The 21759-nt window shown below is 32.1% G+C and overlaps 1 protein-coding gene across 4 annotated transcripts in view; it reads left to right on the top strand.

Moving 5' to 3' along the window:
* LRBA (LPS responsive beige-like anchor protein) overlaps window positions 1–21759 on the top strand; it is a 493454-nt gene that overhangs the window by 160681 nt on the left and 311014 nt on the right. For all 4 annotated transcript variants that reach the window (XM_037497443.2, XM_037497442.2, XM_037497444.2 and 1 more), the window contains one exon: window positions 10589–10697. In XM_037497443.2, the coding sequence (XP_037353340.1) occupies window positions 10589–10697 (109 nt within the window). The remainder of the gene's footprint in view (window positions 1–10588; window positions 10698–21759) is intronic.

Here is a 21759-nt window from a genome sequence, read left to right on the forward strand (position 1 = left end):
AGTTCAAATGTGGCAGGCCACATTGTTGTGTTTATCTGACTTCGTTTTATCTATGTGCTTTGTTTTGTTTTCTATTATTTATTTTCCCTTTCACCTTAGAATAATTTTTAACTGAACATTTATCTAATTAAACGAATTCCAATAGAACTATTGTTTATATTTTTAAATTAAATTTTTGTTACATCAGCGGGTTTTGAAAGTTTTTTCATTTCAAAAGGTGCTTAGGATTTTATATTTTATTGTCTTACTCCAATTATTCTCTTTTGTATTGAATTTCTTCTTAAAAAATCTAGTGTCTCAATATTGTAATTTTGCAAGCAGAAATATATAATGCTTCTAGGTCGTCTTTTTTCTTCCTGCCAGTCATCCATCCAAAAATATCCAACAGATATTTTCAGAGCATTTTAAGTTTCTGATGTTGTTCTAGGCAGCCGTGATCAAGGCAGCTGCTCCATAAGACATTACTGAGTCTTATAATTTGACTTGATTCACTTGTGTTAGCAGAAACAATGCATTGGATAAATATTGGTCATCTTGCACATTTTATTAATTAGGTCATCTGTTTTTTTCTTCTTATTTGCTGCAATTCTGTACAAGTAATGTGCATTTCCTTTAAGTAAACTATAGCTTAAAATGTCAGGATATGCTATGGAGTTTCTTAACTTCCTTGTTATGTATTTTCTAAAGTTCTTTCCTCATTTATATTTTAAATTAAGAAATAAAGAGGACTCCAATGACTGATTAAAGTTTGTGAAGTTTTGATGACAAAAAAGCAGGGAAGTAGAATACTAATTTAAAGGCATTTGTGTATAAATTCTTATCTTGAATTTCATAGTTTACTAAATACAGAAATAATTATAAAATATCCTGTAATTGCAATTAATTTACTAAAAATATTTTGAAAACTTCTGCAGTCTCCCAGGATTTTACTCAAATAGTACTATTTTGACTCTCTTCTTTCCCACCACCTTTGAAAAGCAAAGATAGGATAGATTATCCCATAAACTGCTTGATTATCCTCTGAAGATAAGTGGTACCTCCTTACGATAGCAATAACTCAGATTTGTATATGAATCTGTAAATAGCCTTCATAAAAGACACAATGTTTCCAGTACTAAAACACTTGTCTGTTTCTTCAAAATTCTACTGCTTAGGTTGTGCTTCTGCTTTCTGATCATTTAGCAACGCCAGTGTTCTACTTTTTTCTGTACATACCTGTATTATTAGTAAATGTCTGTATTATGAGTGAGTAGAAGAGTGAATTAGAAGGGAAGGTAGAGAGAGAAGGAACAAGGGCATAAGAGATGGCAAAACACACTTCACTTAATTCTTACCCCCTTGTCTATTATTTAGGTTAATTTTTGATAAAACACCAAAGATATTTGTTGCACTTAAGTAACTGTTGTGTGTTTAAGGTTTTATCTGAATTAACCAAAATCTGAATTAAGGTAGTTTGTCTCTTGAAAACTGGAGTGTTTCTATAAGAGGCATATGCTTTCTTGTTAAATATTAAAAATTATATATGTAGTGAAACACTTCAAAGAAAAACTTCAGTTGAATATTTAAGTTGATATGGCCATCACATCATTGTCACAAAGACTTGTTGAGAAGAGACTTCCATCTCTATTTGTTCTATCCCTGAACTGAATTGATAAAGAAGTTTGTGTGGGTTGTTTAGAAAGAGTAGGTGTTATTCTTTTCTGTAAAAGATTAGACTGTTTAAAGCATGTTTATTATCTTGTAAAGGTTTAATGGTTTATCAGGAGGGCTGGGATTTTCTTCTCTCAGTTAAGATAAACGTATTTTTTCTTCATGTTTCATGTGTTTTGGTTTAATACAGTTATTCCCAATTTTCACTTTCAATCACCTACCTTTATCATGATTTATAATTCTTTCTTCTTCTCAAGGGATTTTGTATTTTGAAGCTTGTTTGGGAAACTTTATGTGGTTTTTCTATTTCCATTATTTTTGTATTTGTTACTACTTAGGCTTATTTTGTGTGTCATACAATGGTAAACATTAAAATTGTGCTTTTTATCATTAACAGTATTAAATTGCACTGGATTTTATGGCTTTAGGTACTTGGCAGTGTAGGATTTGTTATTTTTTTTTTAGTAAGACCAAAATATTTAACTGTCGGATAAAGGTGATACGAATTAAATGTGCCTATAGAATATACTTATGTACCTGTGTATGTTTGCTTAAACTAAAGCAGTTTATAGAGAAATGTAATGATTATATAAAGTAAAAGTGAGTATGGAAAAAGGGAAAGCAAATTACTGGTGGAAGAAAAGGAAAGAAAACTAAATACTGATAGAGTTAAATGAAAATAAAATTAAGAGTCCTTCACTTCATTTGTTCAGATAATTTATGCATGCCAGTTTTTTTCACTGGTTTGGTTCTGAGCTTTGGGGATTCCTCAATGGATAGAGTAGACACTGTCAGTCCCATACAGTGTATTTTTTTTTTTTAAGTTGAGATATGATTAGCTTATATTAGTTTCAAATTTTTCCAAAATGATTCTCTATTTGTGTATACTGTGAAATGATCATCAGTGTAAGTCTGTTTTCTACATGTGAATTTTAATGTCATAAAAATAAATTGAAAGTTTATGTGAGAAGGTCATAAGTGCAATGGAGAATATTAAAATGGGGGCAGGAGAACAAGGAACAGTGTTGGGGCAGAGGATGTTTATCTTTGAATAAAGGTGATCAGAGTGGAATCTAAAAGGATCAATTCCTAGGAAATGTTAGTCACAGTAAAGAGACAAAGACAGTTATAGTAAAATAGAAAATGAGAGTTATTTTGTAACAGAAATCACAAATTGGGGGTACCCACTATTTCCCTCATTGTTTTTCCTTCTTTCTCTCGCTCTGTGCAAAATCTTCAAAATAATTTTTTTCTTGGTTCCAAGATTTTTCCATCTAGACCATGCCTTCTTTTTGGTCTTTCTGCTTCCATCCTTGCCTTTATACTACCATGAGTACTGTTTTAAAATATTCAACTAAGGGTTATAGTGCAAAATAAGTTTGGAAAAATAGGTTGATGCAGACTGTGACATTAAGATACATATGAAGTTAACATGTCACTGGAGTACGGTGTTTTCAGGAAGAAATAATTTTCTGTTATTTACCATTTCCATTACTGGTTTTAGTCAAGTGTATGAATGCTCTGTTGTGCTTTGATAAAGATATTGTCTTCCAAAAATGGATGCACCTGTACCCTGGACTAGTTCTAAACTGAGAAAAATCTAGATTGGTCTTAATATGAGTGAAGCCTGTTAAAGAATTTTATAACTTTGTTTCAAAATATTGTTAGATAAACACATGCAATTGCAGCAACATGGATGGCGCTTCATGCTCAGCGAAATAAGCCAAAAAGAAAAAAAAAATACCGGATGGTTCACTCATAGCAGGAATCTTTTTCCTTCTAAGACCAGGCCTGAATATAAGGTCTTGAAAATCAAAATCAACAAAAAAACTATGAACCAGAGACACTGTTTTGGGGTATTCGGGACTAAGGATTATAGTCAAATGGGTTTGGAAAAATAGGTTGATGCAAAATAAATTAATATACATAAAAAAAAAAAATAAAAGGAGACACATGCTGTAAGCAAAAAAAAAAAAAAAAAAAAAAAAAAAATCACTGGTTTAAATATGTATTATTTCTGGACACTTTTATAAGATAGTATGCTTGCCAATAATGGATGGTTATTGGATATTTCTCTAGTGAGAAAATCATGTGATTTTTCCTTAGATCTAAGATATAGGCTTTTTAAGAATTTTTAAAAAAAAAAAAAAAAAAAAAATATTCTTTTGTTGATCATCAGTCTGTACTTTATAAGTTTTCAGGTTTGTGCATCCTATGACATTAGACCTTTGTGTATCTTATAGAACGTTGTGAGAGCTTTGCTTCCGAATGGACTAGAGAGATATCAGTTTAGGATTTTTGCAATTTCAAATTATTGAATATGCCATGTATATGTGTGAGGTGGAGAGAGGGAGAGAGATGTGAGCAGGAAGTTAGATACATGGAGAATTATAGGCATTGTAAAGTTAAAGTCTCTGTTAATAAATGAAGATGAATTCTGTGAAAGGAGGTTTTAGTGCTTCAGATATTACTGCAGGGAGACTTTGTAAGCAAATTTTTCCTCTCAGATTTGATTTATAATTTTTTTTTAATTCTAAAGAAATTGCAGTGATAGAAGTATAGCTAATTAGGGGCATTGCTCCTTTATGCTCAGTTGTTAGGGTGCAAAAGATTGGTAACTTTCCTTTCCTATTAGGGGTGAAGATGTTTAGTAAAGAAAATCTGACAGTTGCTGGTAATGGGGGTCACAGAAAGCCCAGGAAACAGCCGTAATATTGGAAAACTCTTGGTGAAAATGTGTGTATGTGCTTACCCAAGGTCTAGACTAGTATAATCAGATGTGGACAATGGGCTGTAATGTAGTTATGGGAGATGGTTGTCATCATTACTGTTATTTATTGAACCTCTAGTGTGAATCTCTTCTAGCTGGTCACTTGATAGGGCTGTTTGTTTCCTAAAGCTGACACAAGCATTTTTTTTTCTCCTTGCACTGTAGGTATAAATTATACATAGTTTTTCTTCTTAATATTAAAATATGTGAATTATTTTGTGCTTTGCATTTAGAAATTTAATCTATAGTAAACCTAGTATTTTGAGACTACTTATCATAATTAAAACTTTATCTCTGTATTTTTGGAAAGAATAGTTTGCACAACTATTTGATAAAGTGGCAGTTGCTAAATAATGTATAATATGTATATTTAGGAAATATAAATATGGTCCCATAAAAAAATCAAAGTATTTATTTAGATGTTACATGTAAATTAATTTGAAGTCATTTTTATATTATCCATAATGAAGGAAATTCACATTGGTATATCTAACTTGAATAAATGGGAGTTATGAAAGGTATCCTTTCTTTGGAGGCAATATTAAATATTTATATATCTCCTAATCAAATTTTTAATACTTGTTTAAATAAGGTTAGACAGCAATATTATTTATTTTCCAGTGAAAATATTTCAAACTTAAATTTATGATAAAGTTATGTGTCACCAGAAAACTGTAGTTTTGCTTTTAATTACTCAGATAAATGTAGATACTTTTGAATATTTATTTTGAACAGTTGCCACAAACTATTTATCAAACATTGATTGCGTATAGCCTATCTGAACAGTATGTCTTGGGTGCTATGATTGATTAGAAAAGGGGAATAAGTAAAGGCAGTTCTCCATTGTTTCCCTCAGAAGTTGTGCATGTCTACATTGCCATCCTGCCAACGCTAATACTGAGAATAGCTTTTTGACAGCAGCCAAAGTAGTTGGCAAGAGGTAGTCTCTCATTGTGGTTGTAATTTGCATTTCCCTAATCATTAGTGATATTGAGCTTCTTTTTCTGTGCTTCTTGGTCAGTTGTTTCTTTTTCTTTCTTTTTTTTTTTTAAGATTTATTTATTTATGCATACAAGAGCTGGGGCACAGGCCAGAGACATGGAGTGGGGGTGAGAGGACTCACCAGAGACAGAATGGGGAGCAGAACAGGCAGACTGATGAAATACACTGCTGAGGGGAGCAGCGGGCGAGACAGGAGAGTTCTGCCCCACCATGTGGGCCTCTCCCTGGCCGGCTGGGATCGAACTCATGCTGCAGAAGCTGTGCACTGCCTCATAGTGCGATGCTCAACCCCTTGCACCACCAGGGAGGCCCCTTGGTCAGTTGTTTCTTTGAGAAACTATTCAGTACTTTGCCCAGTTTGGAATCTTTTTTTTTTTTTTTTTTTTGAGTTGTAAGTTCTTTTTATATTCTGGTATTAACTCCTTATCAGGTATGTGATTTGCAAATATTATTTCCCACTCTGTGGATTGCCATTTTACTTTGTTGGTAAAATCTTTTGATGCACAGTAATTTAAAATTTTGATGTATTTCAATTTATATGTTTCCTGTGTTCCCGGTCCTATATCCAAGAAATCATTACCAAATCAAAGGTCATGAAGCTTTTCCCCTATTTGTCTTTTCAGGTTTTATAGTTGTATGTATTATATTTAGGTTTTTAATCCATTTTGAGTTAATTTTTATATATGGTGTAACTAGGTCCAATTTATTCTTTGCATTGAATATCTGGTTTCCCTTACACCATGAATTATGTTTTTAAAAGAATAAATTGTGATAGGATCAGTGTGTGAGTCAGAAATATAAGTAGATAAGTCAATGAAGATACTCCTGAAATATTTTAGTTTGTTGTTGAAGGTAGCTTAGGCTTAGATGATAGCAGTTTTGGTGGAGATACATAGACATACTGAAGAGTTAGAGCAGCAGAACTTGCTTTTATGAATTGGTTCTGGAGATGAGGAAAAGATTAATCAGATTAATCCTAGGGTTTATGTTAGTGGTCTTAGGTGCTCTTATTAGAGTAGAAAAAAATGAGGTAGGGGTAGGGGTTGAGTTATTGTCAGTGGGTAGGTAGAAGTAAGAGCTCTATTTTTGAAGTGTTGGATATGGATGACCGTTTGTGTATCCAAGTGAAAATTTCAGTTGGGCAGTTGACTGTGGGAACTAAGAGAGTAGGGTTTGTGATATAAACTTGTGAATCTGAAGCACTTTGTAAAATTTAAAGACCACAGCATGGAAGATATCATTTAGATAGAGGAAAGGACATAGAGCTGAGCTCTGGAACACTACAAAATTAAGGAAGTAAGCTGTAGCAAAGAGAAATGGTGAAGAAACAACCACTAGATAGGAAGAAAACCTGTAACTTTCTGTAGTGTTATGGAACCCATAGTTATCTTACTATTTGCATTTAGTCCTAACTAGTCCCCTGTCAGGTGATCCTCTCACACATGGTGGCTTACTTTTTCAAGGTTGGCAGCAGAATCTATTAAGTCAGAGCCTTCTAGTGTAATACATTATGGGAGTGACTATTCTATCACTTTTACTTTGAAAAAACAACCTAATTATGTAATGACTATCCTATCATCTTTACCAGATTTTATTTGCTAGAAGCAAGTCCCAGAGTGGACCCATATTGAACTCAGTGGGATGGGATCATATAAAATGTGGATTCCTTGGAGGTCATGTTGGAATGTATCTACCACAGCCCTTTTATAAGAGTTTAAAAGAAATGACCTTAGTATATTTTCTTTCTCTTTAACTAAAAATAAATTTTGTTTCCAATTTAGCCTAGTCTTATAGCATATAGGTGTTGAATAGATATTTGACAGTGATTCAAAAAACAGGGCATCGTAGACAAAAATGTTAACGATCAGAGTAAGTACACAGCAGACTTATTAATTCATTTATAATGTGGATGAAATGATTAGGCTATGATTTTTAGGATACTGTGAAATAGAGAACATAAGTTAATTTTAGAAATATTATAGAAGGAGTACTAACAGCATTTGTTGATTGATTAGGAGCCTGGAGGAAGCTGGTAGAGAAGAGGGAAGAGACTAGAATAAATTTGAGGTTGCTTGTTTGGGGGCTGAGAGGATGGTGTGTCATTGACTAATCAATTCAATGAATGTTTGAGTGCTGTGAGGCAATATATTGATGTTAAATTCACAGTGTGGTTTTTGGTCTCTAGAGAGAAAGTAAGAAGCACAAACCAGTATTTTATATCTGTGCTTACAAAGCCCTTGCTTTCTGTATTTGTGCAAGCATAGGAAGTTATTCATTAGCAGGTTTAAAGTTGCACTAGGGATTGTTTTTATCTGATGCCTGAATGTGTATTGTTTAATAGCATTTGAAATGCCCTAATGCTGGGACCCTAAAATCATTTATAAGTCATTGTTTGGACATAAATGGAGATAATGAGGAGGGTCTGTCAGATATGGACTCAAAGTATGCTGTGAAATTAATAGAGCTGTAGAGAAACTGTTAGAACAGTAGAAAACCACTATTTTCTTTGAGGATTTTGTTTTCCTTTCATTTAATTATTGATTGTTATAAAATCTCAAGAAAGGAAAAATACAGGGGGAGTTGTTAAGTAAATATTTTAGACAGTGTCTCTACTACTCTACTTATTGATTATGATACAAAAATAGCCAGTTGATAACAGTTGAACTGGTAAGAAACAAAAACAGGGCTCCACAAGCCATCATTTGTTAATCTTGCTCTAGATAATTGGCAATTTTGTCTATTTTCTTTCATATTTTTCTTAAATTCATATTGTACATGTTTTCCAATTTTCTTTTCCTACCTAATAATGTGAAAAATAGTCTTCCAATTCAGAATAATCTCATTGTATATTTTGTTTCTGACAGTATTTTTTATAAGAAACTTTTTGTGAACTTAGGTCTACCTGCATTTCTCTCTGCACTTTTTAGAACATGTTCATGTTGTACCTTACTAGTAATGTGATAATTGCTTTTTATCAAAGTCTATCATATTTTTATACTTTTGACAAAATATTACCACAAAGAGATGCAAGTACCCCAGTGCAATCAGTGTATTTCTGGTATAGATATGTCATTGTTGACGACTGTGGGTCTAAGTTTGTTGTCTCACCACTTTTGCTGTCCATCTAAAAAATAACCTTAGCCTCGCCCAACTTGTATTTCCAGTTCCTTTTAAAGAAGTGAGTTTAGGCCTCCCTGGTGGTGCAAGGGGTTAAGTCTCAGCACTATGAAGTCATCAGCAGCCACTGGGGCACAGGCTTGATCCCCAGCAAGGGAGCTAACCCACTTGGCATAGCAGACCTCTCCTGTCTCCTGCTGCTCCCTTAGCATGTATTTCAGTGGATTTGCCTCTTTTGCTCCTTACTCTGTCTCTGGTAAATTCTCTCATCCCTGCATCTCTGCCCTACACCCCAGCTCTCGTATGCTTAAATAAATAAGATAAATCTTTAAAAAAAAAGTGAGTATAGCTCTATACATAACAAACATGTCCATTTATATGAAATGAATCATTCTGTTGGTATTCATGGTAGATAAGTGAATGATGTTTTGAAAAAACTCGTCAGAATGAGTCAATGGTGTATATATCCAAGGTGTTTTGTTTTGTTGCAAGGTTTAGAACTTTGTGATTAATAGTAATGCTCCATATGAATCATCTGGAGTGGTTTTGAGTGACCCCAAAGTTAGCCATCTGTTCTTGACTTCCACATGGTAGAGGTTTTCTTTTTTACACAAAGTTGGTTGCTTTTTTTTTGAAGGCATGTTCTTACCTCATGTTTTCTCCCATATTTCTTTTTTTCCTTGACAATTTTACTATGACATGAGTAGGTGTGGTTTTCTTTTATTTTCCATAAAGTTTGCTGTACTTCAAGGGATGACTCAGAAATTTTACCCCCAGTTTTCAAAAAATGTTGGCCATTGTGATGTCAGATGTTAATGTTTACTTATTTTTGTTTACTCTCTTTAGTCCAAATATATTTGCATTGGACCTTTTTACTATTTACTATTTTCTGTTATTTAGTAAACTTATCATTATTTTTCTTACCATGCTTCTTTTTGTTGGTACATTGATCTAGCTGTTCTTAATTTCATTTTTATTTTGTGCAGTTGTTCTCGTTTCAGTAGTTCTAGTTTCCATTCTAATTGAAGCTCAATTCTATTAAATGCATTTTCATGAATCATAACTACATGTATTTCAGTGTTCAGGTATGTGACTTTACAGTCTTGACATTCTGCAGTTGGCATCTATCTAGTTTTCATTCATTTGGTGTTGTCTCTTCTTATGTCTCTTAATTGTCAATTGCATGTTGGCAATTGCATTTCAAAGTTACTGGGTTAAATTTAAGTCCCTAGAGGATATCTTCCTCCAGAAAGGATTTCATTCTGATTTCTGATTAACAGATGCTAATTATGTTAATTTAAGACTGAGTATGCCCTATTTCCAACTTGTTTATTTTTAGTGTGTAGCATTTCTGAGGTTTTATGAAAATCTGGGGTTTCACTGTGCCCATCCTGTTTTTCTTCCCCTCCCTACCCTATGAAATTCAAAAAATTTTATCTAGTTTTTTGGCTGCCAGTTAATCTAAATTCAATCACCACAATGTTATTTGAGGGTCTGTTTTAGTGTTTTTGAGGTCTATTTAATGTATTCTAGGGTATACCTGGTTCATTCCATTAACTTGGATAATCTAATAGGACTGCTCCCTCTTGGCGAGTCATAAAATTCAGTTTGTTTCTCTACCTCTCTAACACTGGTAATGGCTAGCTCTGCTTAGCTTTTCTGTTCCCACTTGTGAATAGCAAATGCTTTAACAGAAAAAATCATGTTGAATGTCATCTGTGTGCTTTCTTCTCCAGGGAACTTGGCTCCTTAAATTGTGGCTACCTTGGAAACTCCCAATACCTTTAAAAAGATTAAACACAAATTTAATCCAGCATTTTTAGTTGCTTTTGTTGGTCACCTAACCTGATAAAAGCTAATCAGCTGTTGCCAGAATGATAATGTTTTGCTGTTATATTTAGTGTGAATAATGGTACTTCATTGGGTGTGATGTCAAAATAAACACTCCTCCTTCAGATAGCAAAATATATGCCACATTTGAACAGTGGATAATCATATAGTTTGGGTGTGTGCATATGTATTTATTTGACAATATTCATCTCTTTATAGGTTGCTTAGCCAAACAATGAAGGATCATCTAGTAAGAGTAGCAAATGAAGCTGAATTTATCCTGAGCAGGCAGAGAGCAGAGGATATTCACAGACATGCGGAATTTGAGGTAGGTTTAACATATGTGAGTACTTACCATTATATTTAAATGGTATTTATGGGAAATTGTATAGGTCAGTACCACCAGAGCAAATATATATTACCAAAAATTTAAAATCTGTGAGAAAATCATGGGGCTTTCTGGGAAAATAATTCAAGTCTCTGTAGTCCTCTGGTCTCAACTCCACTTATTTACAACTTTGTCCTAGCAGCTTCTGTGTTTGGCTGACCTGATCTTAACCTTGTGATCTGGGTCTTAACTCTGATAGTTTTCCAATATTGTAAATTAGGGAAGGACTTTTTCCTTCTCTGAACAGGCAGAGCTGGTTAATTGGCAATGAAAACCCCTACGGTAGAGATAAGCTCTTCTAGGTTTCCAGAGAGAAGCTGGAAACGATGGTTTCTTTGCCCTTGTGGTTTGGGGGCACACTCATAGTTGTAGTGGAGGAAATGAGAGAGCATATAGGTTTCTTTTCGGATCCACACATGGGACCAAGTGCAAATTCACCCTGAGATTGCTGCTTATCTCAGACATGCCACTGAACATGTGAATTCATAGAAGATGTTAAAGGAGTAGTACCTGTATATTAACCAAAATTCACCTTGGGTGAAGCAGAAAATTTGCTAAGAACATTTGTTACAAATGGGAAAAAATTAAAAAGCAGCATTTAGGTTCTTCATGTTAAGACTAGATAATTCAAATGTTGCCAGTATTTTCTGGTACATGAAAAAAGATGAAAACTTCTGCAGTACATTTTATGCAGCTGTCATGACATGAAAAAGATAATAGAAGAATTAAATTATAGAAATGGAACTTCATTTAATATGGGAATGAAGCTAAAACTTTAACCAACATAATTCAACATTTTTTAAAGCTTGCTTTATTATCATTATTCATTCATCATTATTTATTTATTTATTTATTTATTTATTTATTTATTTATTTATTTATTTATGCATGCATGCATGTATGTATTTATTTTTGGGCCTCCCTGGTGGTGCAGGGGTTGTGCACCACACTGTGAAGCTGTCTGCAGCCTCTGCAGTGCGGATTCAATCCCCGGCCGTCTGGCAAGAATCCACATGGCTCTGCAGACCTTCTTCCCCCCTCTCCGCCCCCCCCCCAGCAGTGTATTTTGTCAGTCTGCCTGTTCTGTTCCCAGCTCTGTCTCTGGTGAATCCGCTCACCCCATGCATCTGGCCTGTACCCTGGTTCTTGTATAAATGGATAAATCTTTAAAAAATAATAAAGTTTTATTTTTTTATTTATGCATACAAGAACTGGGGTATAGGCTGGAAGTACAAGGGGCGAGAGGATTCACCAGAGACAGAGTAGGGAGCAGAACAGGAGATCTACTGAAATATGCTGCTGAGGGTAACTGGGGATGAGGAGACTGGAGAGGTCTGCTGCATCCTGTTGGTTAGCTGCCTGGCCAGGGGGTGGGGTGAAACTCATGCTGGCAGTGGCTGAATATAGCTTAATAGTGCTAAGACTTTAACCCCTGAGCCACCAGGGAGGCCAATAATCCAGCATTATAATGAAAGACTTTTATATTGTGATCACTTACAGTATATTCAGGAATCCAACCATGGTATAATATTAAGATAGCTACCTATAAAGTAAATTATATTAACAAATTAAAAATAGAAAAATTATATGAAGATATGAATATGTGTAGGAAGAAATTGATAAATTTCAGCAACCTAGTAAAACTAAAAAGGTGTGTATAAGAAAAAAAATCTGAATATGATAAAGACTATTTGCTAACATCATTTTAAATGGTTAAAATAATTTTACCTAGAGTTACTAAGAGACTTTGGTGCAAGATAAATTTGCAAAAAAATAAAATAAAACTTTTATTTGATTATCAAATACCAGTCAGCTAAGAATGGAAGTTAGAAACATGGTCTGTTTAAATACAAAGTAATGATTTTGTTCTACTTCTCTAATAAAAGTATAGATACTATTTGGAACAAATCTGTACATTTTAATTACTACAAAAGCAAACTATAAGCTAATAGGGTGTTATTACATCCTAGATAGCATATCTTGCTCTATGTGTGTGTTTGAGTGTGTGTGTGTGACAGTGAGAAGAGAGAGGGAATCACTTCTGTTTGGAAATAGTTTGAAACTCACAGGAATGTTACAAAATACAAGAATTTCTGTTCATCATTATCCTGGATTCTGTGATTGTTGAAGTTTTATTACATGTGCTACTTCCTCTCTTTGTTTTTCTGAGAGTGAGTTAAAGTCATAATACCCTTTTTTTCTCTTACTACTTCAGTAAACATTTCCTAACCTGTTCTGTATCTTAATGTTAGTTATCAAAATAAGGACGTTAACTTTGGTATGCTATTATTTTATCTCTACACCTTATTCATATTTTCCAGCTTATCTCCCTAATGTTCTTTATAGACAAGAAAATTTTAATGTGACAAAATGATAGTTTTTCTCAAATTAAAGTGTAAATTCAGTATAATAGCCTTTAGCATACCATTTCAGTAGAATAACAATGGAGTTTATAGAAATTCAAATTTCCTCTTTAAAAAAATCCAAATATTAAAAGTTTCTAAAAATTAATTTGAATATCTAAATGTGAAGTTAATAGGAGAAAAATAAATGTTTAAATATAGTTTTAAGATAGATGAAAAAGTAATATTGAGGATATACTTGCCTCTTCAGATAATCAATAATAATTAAAACAGTACTATAAAGATAGCATATACAAAAAATATTCCCACTGGAGTAAGGATGTAGGATGAAAGATGATACAGTAATTATTTTAGGAAAATACTGGCAAACTCTAAGAGTGAAACTAAGTCATAAAAATATTTTGTAGTCATGAGAGGACACTTAGAAAGTATAAAAGTAAACCTCCTTTACTACTTATAACATGGAGCTGAAGAGTGATGCCATCGACAACATGGAGAGACATAATAGAATGTGGAAAGACTGTTAAATGATTAATATATTCATTAAACTACTAATACTTCTGAAATGATAAGAGAAAACAACACAATAGACACAGTGGATACATATCAGAAATTCACAGAAGAATGTGATGAGTAACATGTATAATGATACAAGGAAATATAAATTAGTGAAATAATCATCTGCCACTTCTTTATCCTCAGATTGAGAATAGATGTAAAAAGTGATAACATGCACTGTTGAAGGAGATCGGGAAGATAAGGTCAACAGTGATACTCATATTTTTATGGAAAAGTACATTTTTAATCTTGGGAAGCCAGTGTGAGTCATATGTATTTAAATCAAAATTATATAGACACACACAACTATTCAACCAATTCTGTGGCAATATCAGTGCCGCTTAGAAACAAAGTAATAAAAACAAAAGTAGCCAAGATGGACATACAAAGCTCTTTATTTTAGCATTGTATGTAAATTTAAGAAAGTAAAAACAACTGAGGTGATGAATGTTAACAAATGTTTCTTTAACAAAAGACTTACTTTCTCAAAAAATGTCAATAATGTATGAAAAAGTTAAGAGGTTGATGGCTTCAGTTTTTAAAATAATTATTTTATTGAGATGTAACCAAAGTCCTATTATTCACTTATCTTAATTGTATATTTCCATTAATAATCTGCTAAGAAAGCTGAGGACATACTTCCTTTTCATTTTCTCCTTCACCTCTCAATTTTTAATGTTATGTTTAATTTTCATATGGTCTATGTATGTGACATTTATGTTTTATAATAAAAATTCTAGTACTTGCATATTTATTACGTAAAATGAATTCAGTTTTCCATCCCTCTTGTTATAACAATTTCTTTTAACTTAATTCTTAATTGATCAGCGCACATTGTTCCCTGGTAGGGGCCCATGTGTCAACTTGAAATTACTTCTGGTTTAAGAATATTTATACTATCTTTATACTCAGATTTCATTCTGTTGGATTTAATGTTCTTGGCAAATACCTGGTTGCTTTAGAACTTTGAGATATTGCTTCATTGTGTTCTGTCTTTGAATGTTGCTTTCAGAGAAGTTTGAGGCCAGTCTGATGTTTTTCCTCAATTGATAATTTTCTTGTTGTATAACAGATTTTTGATTGATCTATAAATTTTAATATCTTAATAGTAATATGGCTTAGTCTTGAACATTAACAAATTTTCCTGGAGCAATGTTTGTTCTAATTTGAAAATTCAGATATTTCCTGTATTTATTGGAAAATTATTTAAATTTTAGATTGTCTTTTCATTTTTTTCCTTTATTAGTGATCACTAATCTCATGTTTGATATGTGTGTGTTTGACTTTCATACCTATTAGTTATTTCTTACTTCACCTCTAGTGATTGGTAATTATGTTTTAGTGTTTTATTTTAACCCTGATATTTGTAATTTATTATATATATGATGTTTTGTTTTTCTTTTATTTAGGTTTTCCACATCTCATATTATTTTTTATGGTGGTTACCTTGGTTTATCACATTGTGGGTGATTCAGACGCATAAGATCACATCCCCTCAGGTGTTTGTCACCACACCAAACCCCCAGGGCGTCCATACAAGCTCTCCATTATAGTCCATTGTGCCTGCTGTGTTTCCTCCCCTCTCAATTCCATAGTCAGGTTTCTAGGATTTGCTATTATTATGGTTTAATCTGACCCTTGGTTTTGTTTCTGTATATTCCAGATATAAATGAAACCATCTGGTTAATAGCTTTTGCTTTCTGACTTATTTCCCTTAGCATTATCTGACCATTACATTCATATTGTCACAGTGGGCATGAGGTCATTATTTCATAGTTGTGTAGTATTCCATTGTGTGTACCTAAGACATTTTTTAAATTTGCACCTCTGTCTTAAGGCACTGAAGTTATTTCCATGATTTTGCTATTGTAAATAGAGTAGTAGTGAACACAGAATACATGCATCCTTTGAATAAGTGCTTTTGCAGTGTTTGGATCAGTACTTAGGAGTGAAATGGCTGGATCATGTGGTAGATCTATTTTCAGCTTAATAGCCTTACCTTTCACTTATTCTTTAATATGCTGTCCTGTCTGATTTGTTATGGAGAAGTTACTTTGTTATAAACTCTAGGCTGAGATTAAAATTCATTCTTATTTGAATGTTTTGTGATCTTGGTGGTGGAAGGTATATATGTTGTTGTGTGTATGAATGAGGAAATGAGGAAAGAGAAAACATGTAGTCGGAAAAAGGAAAATTACTTCTAAAATACCTGTCTTACTTGAGAGATTAAAATAAAATGTTTTGCGCCAAAACCCCCTCTGTCCATCCTCTCTCTCTTTCTCTCTTTCTGTCGCTCTCTCATATATATAATATATATATATAATATATATATTTGCCAATCAGATGAGGGGTGATGGTGACAACAGTGACTAATTGGGTGTGATTATTTATGTTGTGTTGGGAACTAATATGGGTGTTTCATGAATTTGGTGATAATGTTATTGTCTCTCATTGTGTAAATGAAGTAACAATTTTAAGAAGAATTAACTCAGTTACAGCTGGATTCAGATCTAGGTGATTTATCTTTTAATCTCTAATCCATGAATTTGGTTCAAATTTTATTAGATTTCTGTAGAATATATGAAGAGGATTTATCCTGGCTTATACAGCAGCTTTGTTTTAAGTCATTTAACTTTATGTTTTATCTAGTACAGATTTTCATTTTAATCTTTCCACCTTGTTAGCTCTATAATATTTTACAGTAACACAAACATATTAAAGCATATTATAATATTTAAAGACAGAAAAATTCCAAAAAAATTATTACCTAAATTTTTGGTAGAAAAAATAAATATCTTTTGTTCTACATGGGAGTCAACTTTAATAGGGGAATCATATATTTTTATATTTAATAGTCTTTTATTGTCATACAAAAAGAATTACCCATTGTTTACATCACAAAACTCTGAAGCATGCTCATGTTTAATATATTTCTAACTATATTGCTCTTGAATCTTAAGTTATACTTTACAAGATGAAGCATATTTTTTCTGGACACCTTGTCATTTAAAGGTTATCTGTATTCAACCTTGAATTCATACTGGGCATTCTTTAATAATCTGAACTTTATCTACTGCTAGTTACTTCCTTTGCAAAAAAGACACGTTGTCATTTTTTTAAATGCTGTTTGTGGTTGTAAAGTAGCTATTTTGTTTCATTTATTATCAAGGGATTGATGATGTGAAGTACACATCTCTTTAGTTCATTGCATGATCGTCACTGGAGTGACATGTCCTTGACATCTGCTTTTGATTGATATAGATGTTTTTAGACTGTCATGAGATCATTGATTAGGTGTATATGTTTACTTTTAGTTTTGACTCTTACAGTGTAAGCAGAATGTTTATTAAAATAACTAAATTGTGCAAAACATTGGACCTTGTCTCTAACATTGAACTTGGCTTGCATAATGTGTGTGGATTTACACAATTTGTGATAATTACTTTGTTTCAGAAACTTACCTATTATAGTTTTGGTTTGTTTAAACTAATGTTATATGTGTAAAGTATATGATCATGATTGTCAAATAATAATTTCGTTTTTAGGAATCTGTGAGTTAAAATTAACTTCAGTAAGAATTTCTTATATTTTCTAACTGATACTCTTTTGAATTTCATCTACCGTGGAGTAGAACTCCTAATGTCAATGAATGTGCCATATGAACTATTCAAAATATGTCTTTTTTATGAGCTAAGAACCACGACAACCCTTAGTTTTATTAATTTGTCAGTTCTTCACATATAGATATGACTTTGAGGTACATTTTTATACCTCCATGTGTACACACCCTCCATGGAAACTCCCATCCAATATCCTATCCTATTCCCTTCCTTCTCCTTGATTAATTCTTACAATAGCAATGTATATCTTTTTCTTTGATATGAAGAATTCAAGTATTTTATCACTTTAGCAAATAATATTTTTCAAAAAGTGAACTTTTTTTTGGCCAATTAACTATGTAAGAAGTTTTAAATTAACATATACTTCTATAACACCACTTGTTTATCTAAGCTCTTAACAAGTACAAAATAAATGTAACAGTCCTTTGTAGTAAATTTCATGAACATCATCCCAATTTTTAAAATTTTGTGTATTTTTGCTTTTTTCTTAACTGCTTTTTCTAATTTGTAAAGTGTATATAATAAAACTTTTGGAAACTCTTTCATGTTTTTGATATTTTAGTGTAAATTTAAATAAATGAAAGTATAAGAAACAGTATAATGAACACTCATCAACTTGATTTAACAACTTAAAATTTGGACAATGTGTTTAAATTCTTTTTTACTTGTGCTTAAGTAAATTATAAATTTCATGACAATTGAACACTTAATGCTTTAACATGAATCTCCAAAACATTAGGATATTTTCCTATATAGTTATATCATTACCACTTGCAGAAATGAGTGAAAATAATTCATTAATGTCTTCTAATACCTAGTCTTTATTTAGATCCCCCCTATTTATTTAAAAATGTCATCATTAGCTTCATCTAACAGTCATCCATTCAGGAATTACATGTTACAGTTGTCTAAGTCTCTCTGGTTTTGGACACAAAGGTTATAGAAAAGTTAAAAGTTAAAAAGATAAAAGTTAAAAGTACAACAGAAGTTAAAAATGCAGATTTAATGAGAGATATTCCTCATGCTCTGTAATTCAGCGACTTTTTGAATACCAACTTGTACCACCATCAGCACAATTTTAGAATATTTTCATCACCTTAAAAAGAAACCCCTGTACCAATCACAGGTCACCCTAATTCCCCCACCCTTAGAAAACTATTAATTTACTTTCTATATAGATTTGTCTATTTTGGTCATTTTATATAATTGGAATCCTGGTGTCATACAGTCAGTATATGGTGTTTTGTGACTGACTTCTACTTAGCATGTTTCAAGGTTCATTCAGGTGATAGCTCTTCTGGTTGTGAAAACTGCTGTTCTTTTCTTAGAAAGGACAATTACATTCTAGAATTTATTTCTTTTATATTTCTTTTCATCCTGTCATTGTTGCAATAGTTTCAGGTTTTTTAAAAATAATTTTCTATTGAAGTTACATTGAATTATGACATATTTTAGGTGTACATCATTGTAAATAAACAGCTGGACTATGAAACAGTAGAAATAATGCTGAATGTTAATAATATTTTTTAGGTTCTTTTATATAAATAAATACTAGCAGGGAGAATATTTTTTAGCTAATAACTAATTCTAAGTTTAGAATTCTAAGTTATGAGTATAGGTGATGTTAAATTTTGCATTATATATTAATGTCGTAAGGTATATAGATTAACCTTTTTATTGAAAATTTTTCAGAGTGAAGTCTTTGAACTTATTTATTGACCAGTTAATTGTTTTCGAATTCATTTGCACCTTTTGGGAATTACTATTTTTCTCTCCTTGTATTCATTTTATTTCCCTTTTTTCCTTGTTTAATTGAATGTTTAGACTCAGCTCCTTTTAAGTAGTGAAACAAGTGAAGATGTGAATATTATTCTGAATAGTGGTCTTAACCTGTTGTTTTGTGCATAACGTTTCATTTTTGTTATTTTATGAATAATCATTTTTTCCTATTTAATATTCAAAGGGTTTGTTGCATATTCTTTATTTAAATTTTGTTCTTAATTTATTGTATTTGAACAATAATTTCTAAGTTTAAAATTTATTCATGCTTTCCAATTTGCTTTATTTGATATTAAGCACTTATTCACAGACTTGTTTTATGTTAAATAAAATAGAAACATTCTGATCTAGTCATAGTAAAATTTGCAGTGGCAATTCTTAAAGACCTCAGAAAAACAATTTTCAGCCCTTTTTGGAAAGAACTAGATTGATAAACTAGACATGGACAAAGTACACATTTGTAGGACCAAAATAAAAAAACATGAAAACTGAAAGAAAATTTTGAAAATTTCGGGTGATATATGAAACATTAATTTAAAAATATATAAAATGCATATTTTTAGAATATCTATCAAGGTTCTGATACATATATATATATAAACAAGAGTTCCCCTTGTATTTATAGACTTATCTATGTATTACTATATATTCTAAGAGTTGAAATCACAAGTTGTAGAATAAATAAAATTTTTGTCAAATTTATTATGTAGAGACATGTAAAATTCTTCAACCATTGTTTTAATAGAAAATGTTCATGGTTTAATTCACTTAGCCTCACCAGTGTTTTGATTCATCTTATAAAAGTGGTCTGGCCTTTTTATGTTTCATATTCCATATAAATTAATAACCTTTTAAAGAATAGTAAATCTTTGTTTAAATATATTTTTAAATATTTTGTTGTTGGGCTAACGCTATAGTAGTTTATTCTTACACTATATATTTTGGGGGAGAATGCATAACATCCATGTATTCTTCAAATCTGTGTTTATGATTATAATTGGATACTGCAAATTTCTTGATATTTTTACATGACTTCCTGCATTTTTGTAAATCTTTTTTAGCAGCCAGCTTCTCTGCATGATTTCTCTTCAGTAATTAAATTTAGCGTTTCCAGCTGCTGAAAAATTTGTTGGCATTTTCTGTTCATTTGTGTTTCCTCACGCGTAAAACATAGGGTATCCACGTAATTTTAATTCCTTGAAAGTGCCATTTTGTAGGCTAGATTTAGTAGTTAGTACAGTGAATAATTCACTTTGTTATTGAACATTAACTGATTCTAAAATACCAATTTTAAATTTTAATTTAAATATAAATTTGATATGTGTCAGATTTCACAATAGAGGGCAGTTCCTTAGTAAAATACAAGATCTTCAAGATGTTTTAGAAGAATATTTTTTAAAATTTTGATTGAAGAAACACTGGCTTATGACACTTTATATGTGATTCAAAGGTGAAGTTGACACCTTCCTCAGAAGTCCATTGTCACATCATACCTACCAGCCTGGGCACCCAGAGTCTACCTTGGGCCATTTTGCGCCTCCTTCCCACCCACTTGGCTCCCTTCCCTACCTCCCCCACCCCACTGCTAGTATTCTCAGTTTTACAGTCAGACATCTAGGGTTTATTTTCAGTCTGGACCTTTGTTTCTTTCTCTATAATGCATATATATGGTGAGACCATCCAGTGTTTGTTTTTTTTCCTGACTCATTTTGCTTAGCATAATCCCCTCAGGTGCCTTCTTTTATTATAGCAGAGTTGTTTTCCATTGTGTGTATATACTAAATCCTTTTAAATCTACTCCCTTTAATCTACTTCCATAACTTGCTTTTTGTGAATAGAGCTGTATTAAACAATGGAAGTGTATATATTGTGTTTTTGTATTGTTTGGATAGATACCTAGGAGTGGAATTGCTGTATTGTATGGTAGTTCTATTTTTAATATTTTGAGAAAGCTCCATACTGTTTTCCATAGGAACTAGACCAGTCTATATTCTTACCATCAGTGGATAGCATTTACTTTTGCTCCACACCCTTGCCAACACTTGTGTCTGGTATTTTGATGTGAGCCATTCTCACAGATGTGAAATTGTATGTCATTGTGGTTTTGATTTGGTTTTCCCTGATAGATAGTGATGATGAACATTTTATCATGTGCCCATTATCTATCTGTATTTCTTCCTTGCAGAAGTGTTCATTTAGCTCTTGTGCCCATGGTTTGATTGGACATTTTGTTTTTCAGTTAAGAGTTCATGGAAAATCTTGGATATTACCCCCATGTCAGATGGGTGATGTTTAAATATATTCTTTCATTCAACTGATAGTCTTTTTATTTTGATGCTAATTCTTTCTTTACTGATAGTTTATTTCACTGTGTGGAAGCTTTTTAGTTTTATGTAGTCCCTTTGTAATTTTTTTGCTTTTCTTTTTCTCATCCTGTTGCAGTCTAGACCTAAAAAATGACAATATACAAACATTATTTTCCTTCCTATATGCAAATGAACTTGAAGAGAAACAAGAAAACAATCCTGTTTACAACTGCATTAAAAAGAATTAAATACCTAGAGTAAACCTACGTAGGAGGGGTTGATTGTGCTTGAAATGAAAGACTAAGTAGTTCTAACTTTAAAGTACAAATTAGCACACATTACATTAAAAAAATTTCAAGGAGGATTGTTGGCTAGA

The sequence above is a fragment of the Talpa occidentalis genome, unplaced genomic scaffold, assembly GCF_014898055.3.
Source record: "Talpa occidentalis isolate TD23 unplaced genomic scaffold, MPIMG_talOcc4v2.1 talOcc4.8, whole genome shotgun sequence".
In the NCBI taxonomy this organism is placed as follows: Eukaryota; Metazoa; Chordata; class Mammalia; order Eulipotyphla; family Talpidae; genus Talpa; species Talpa occidentalis.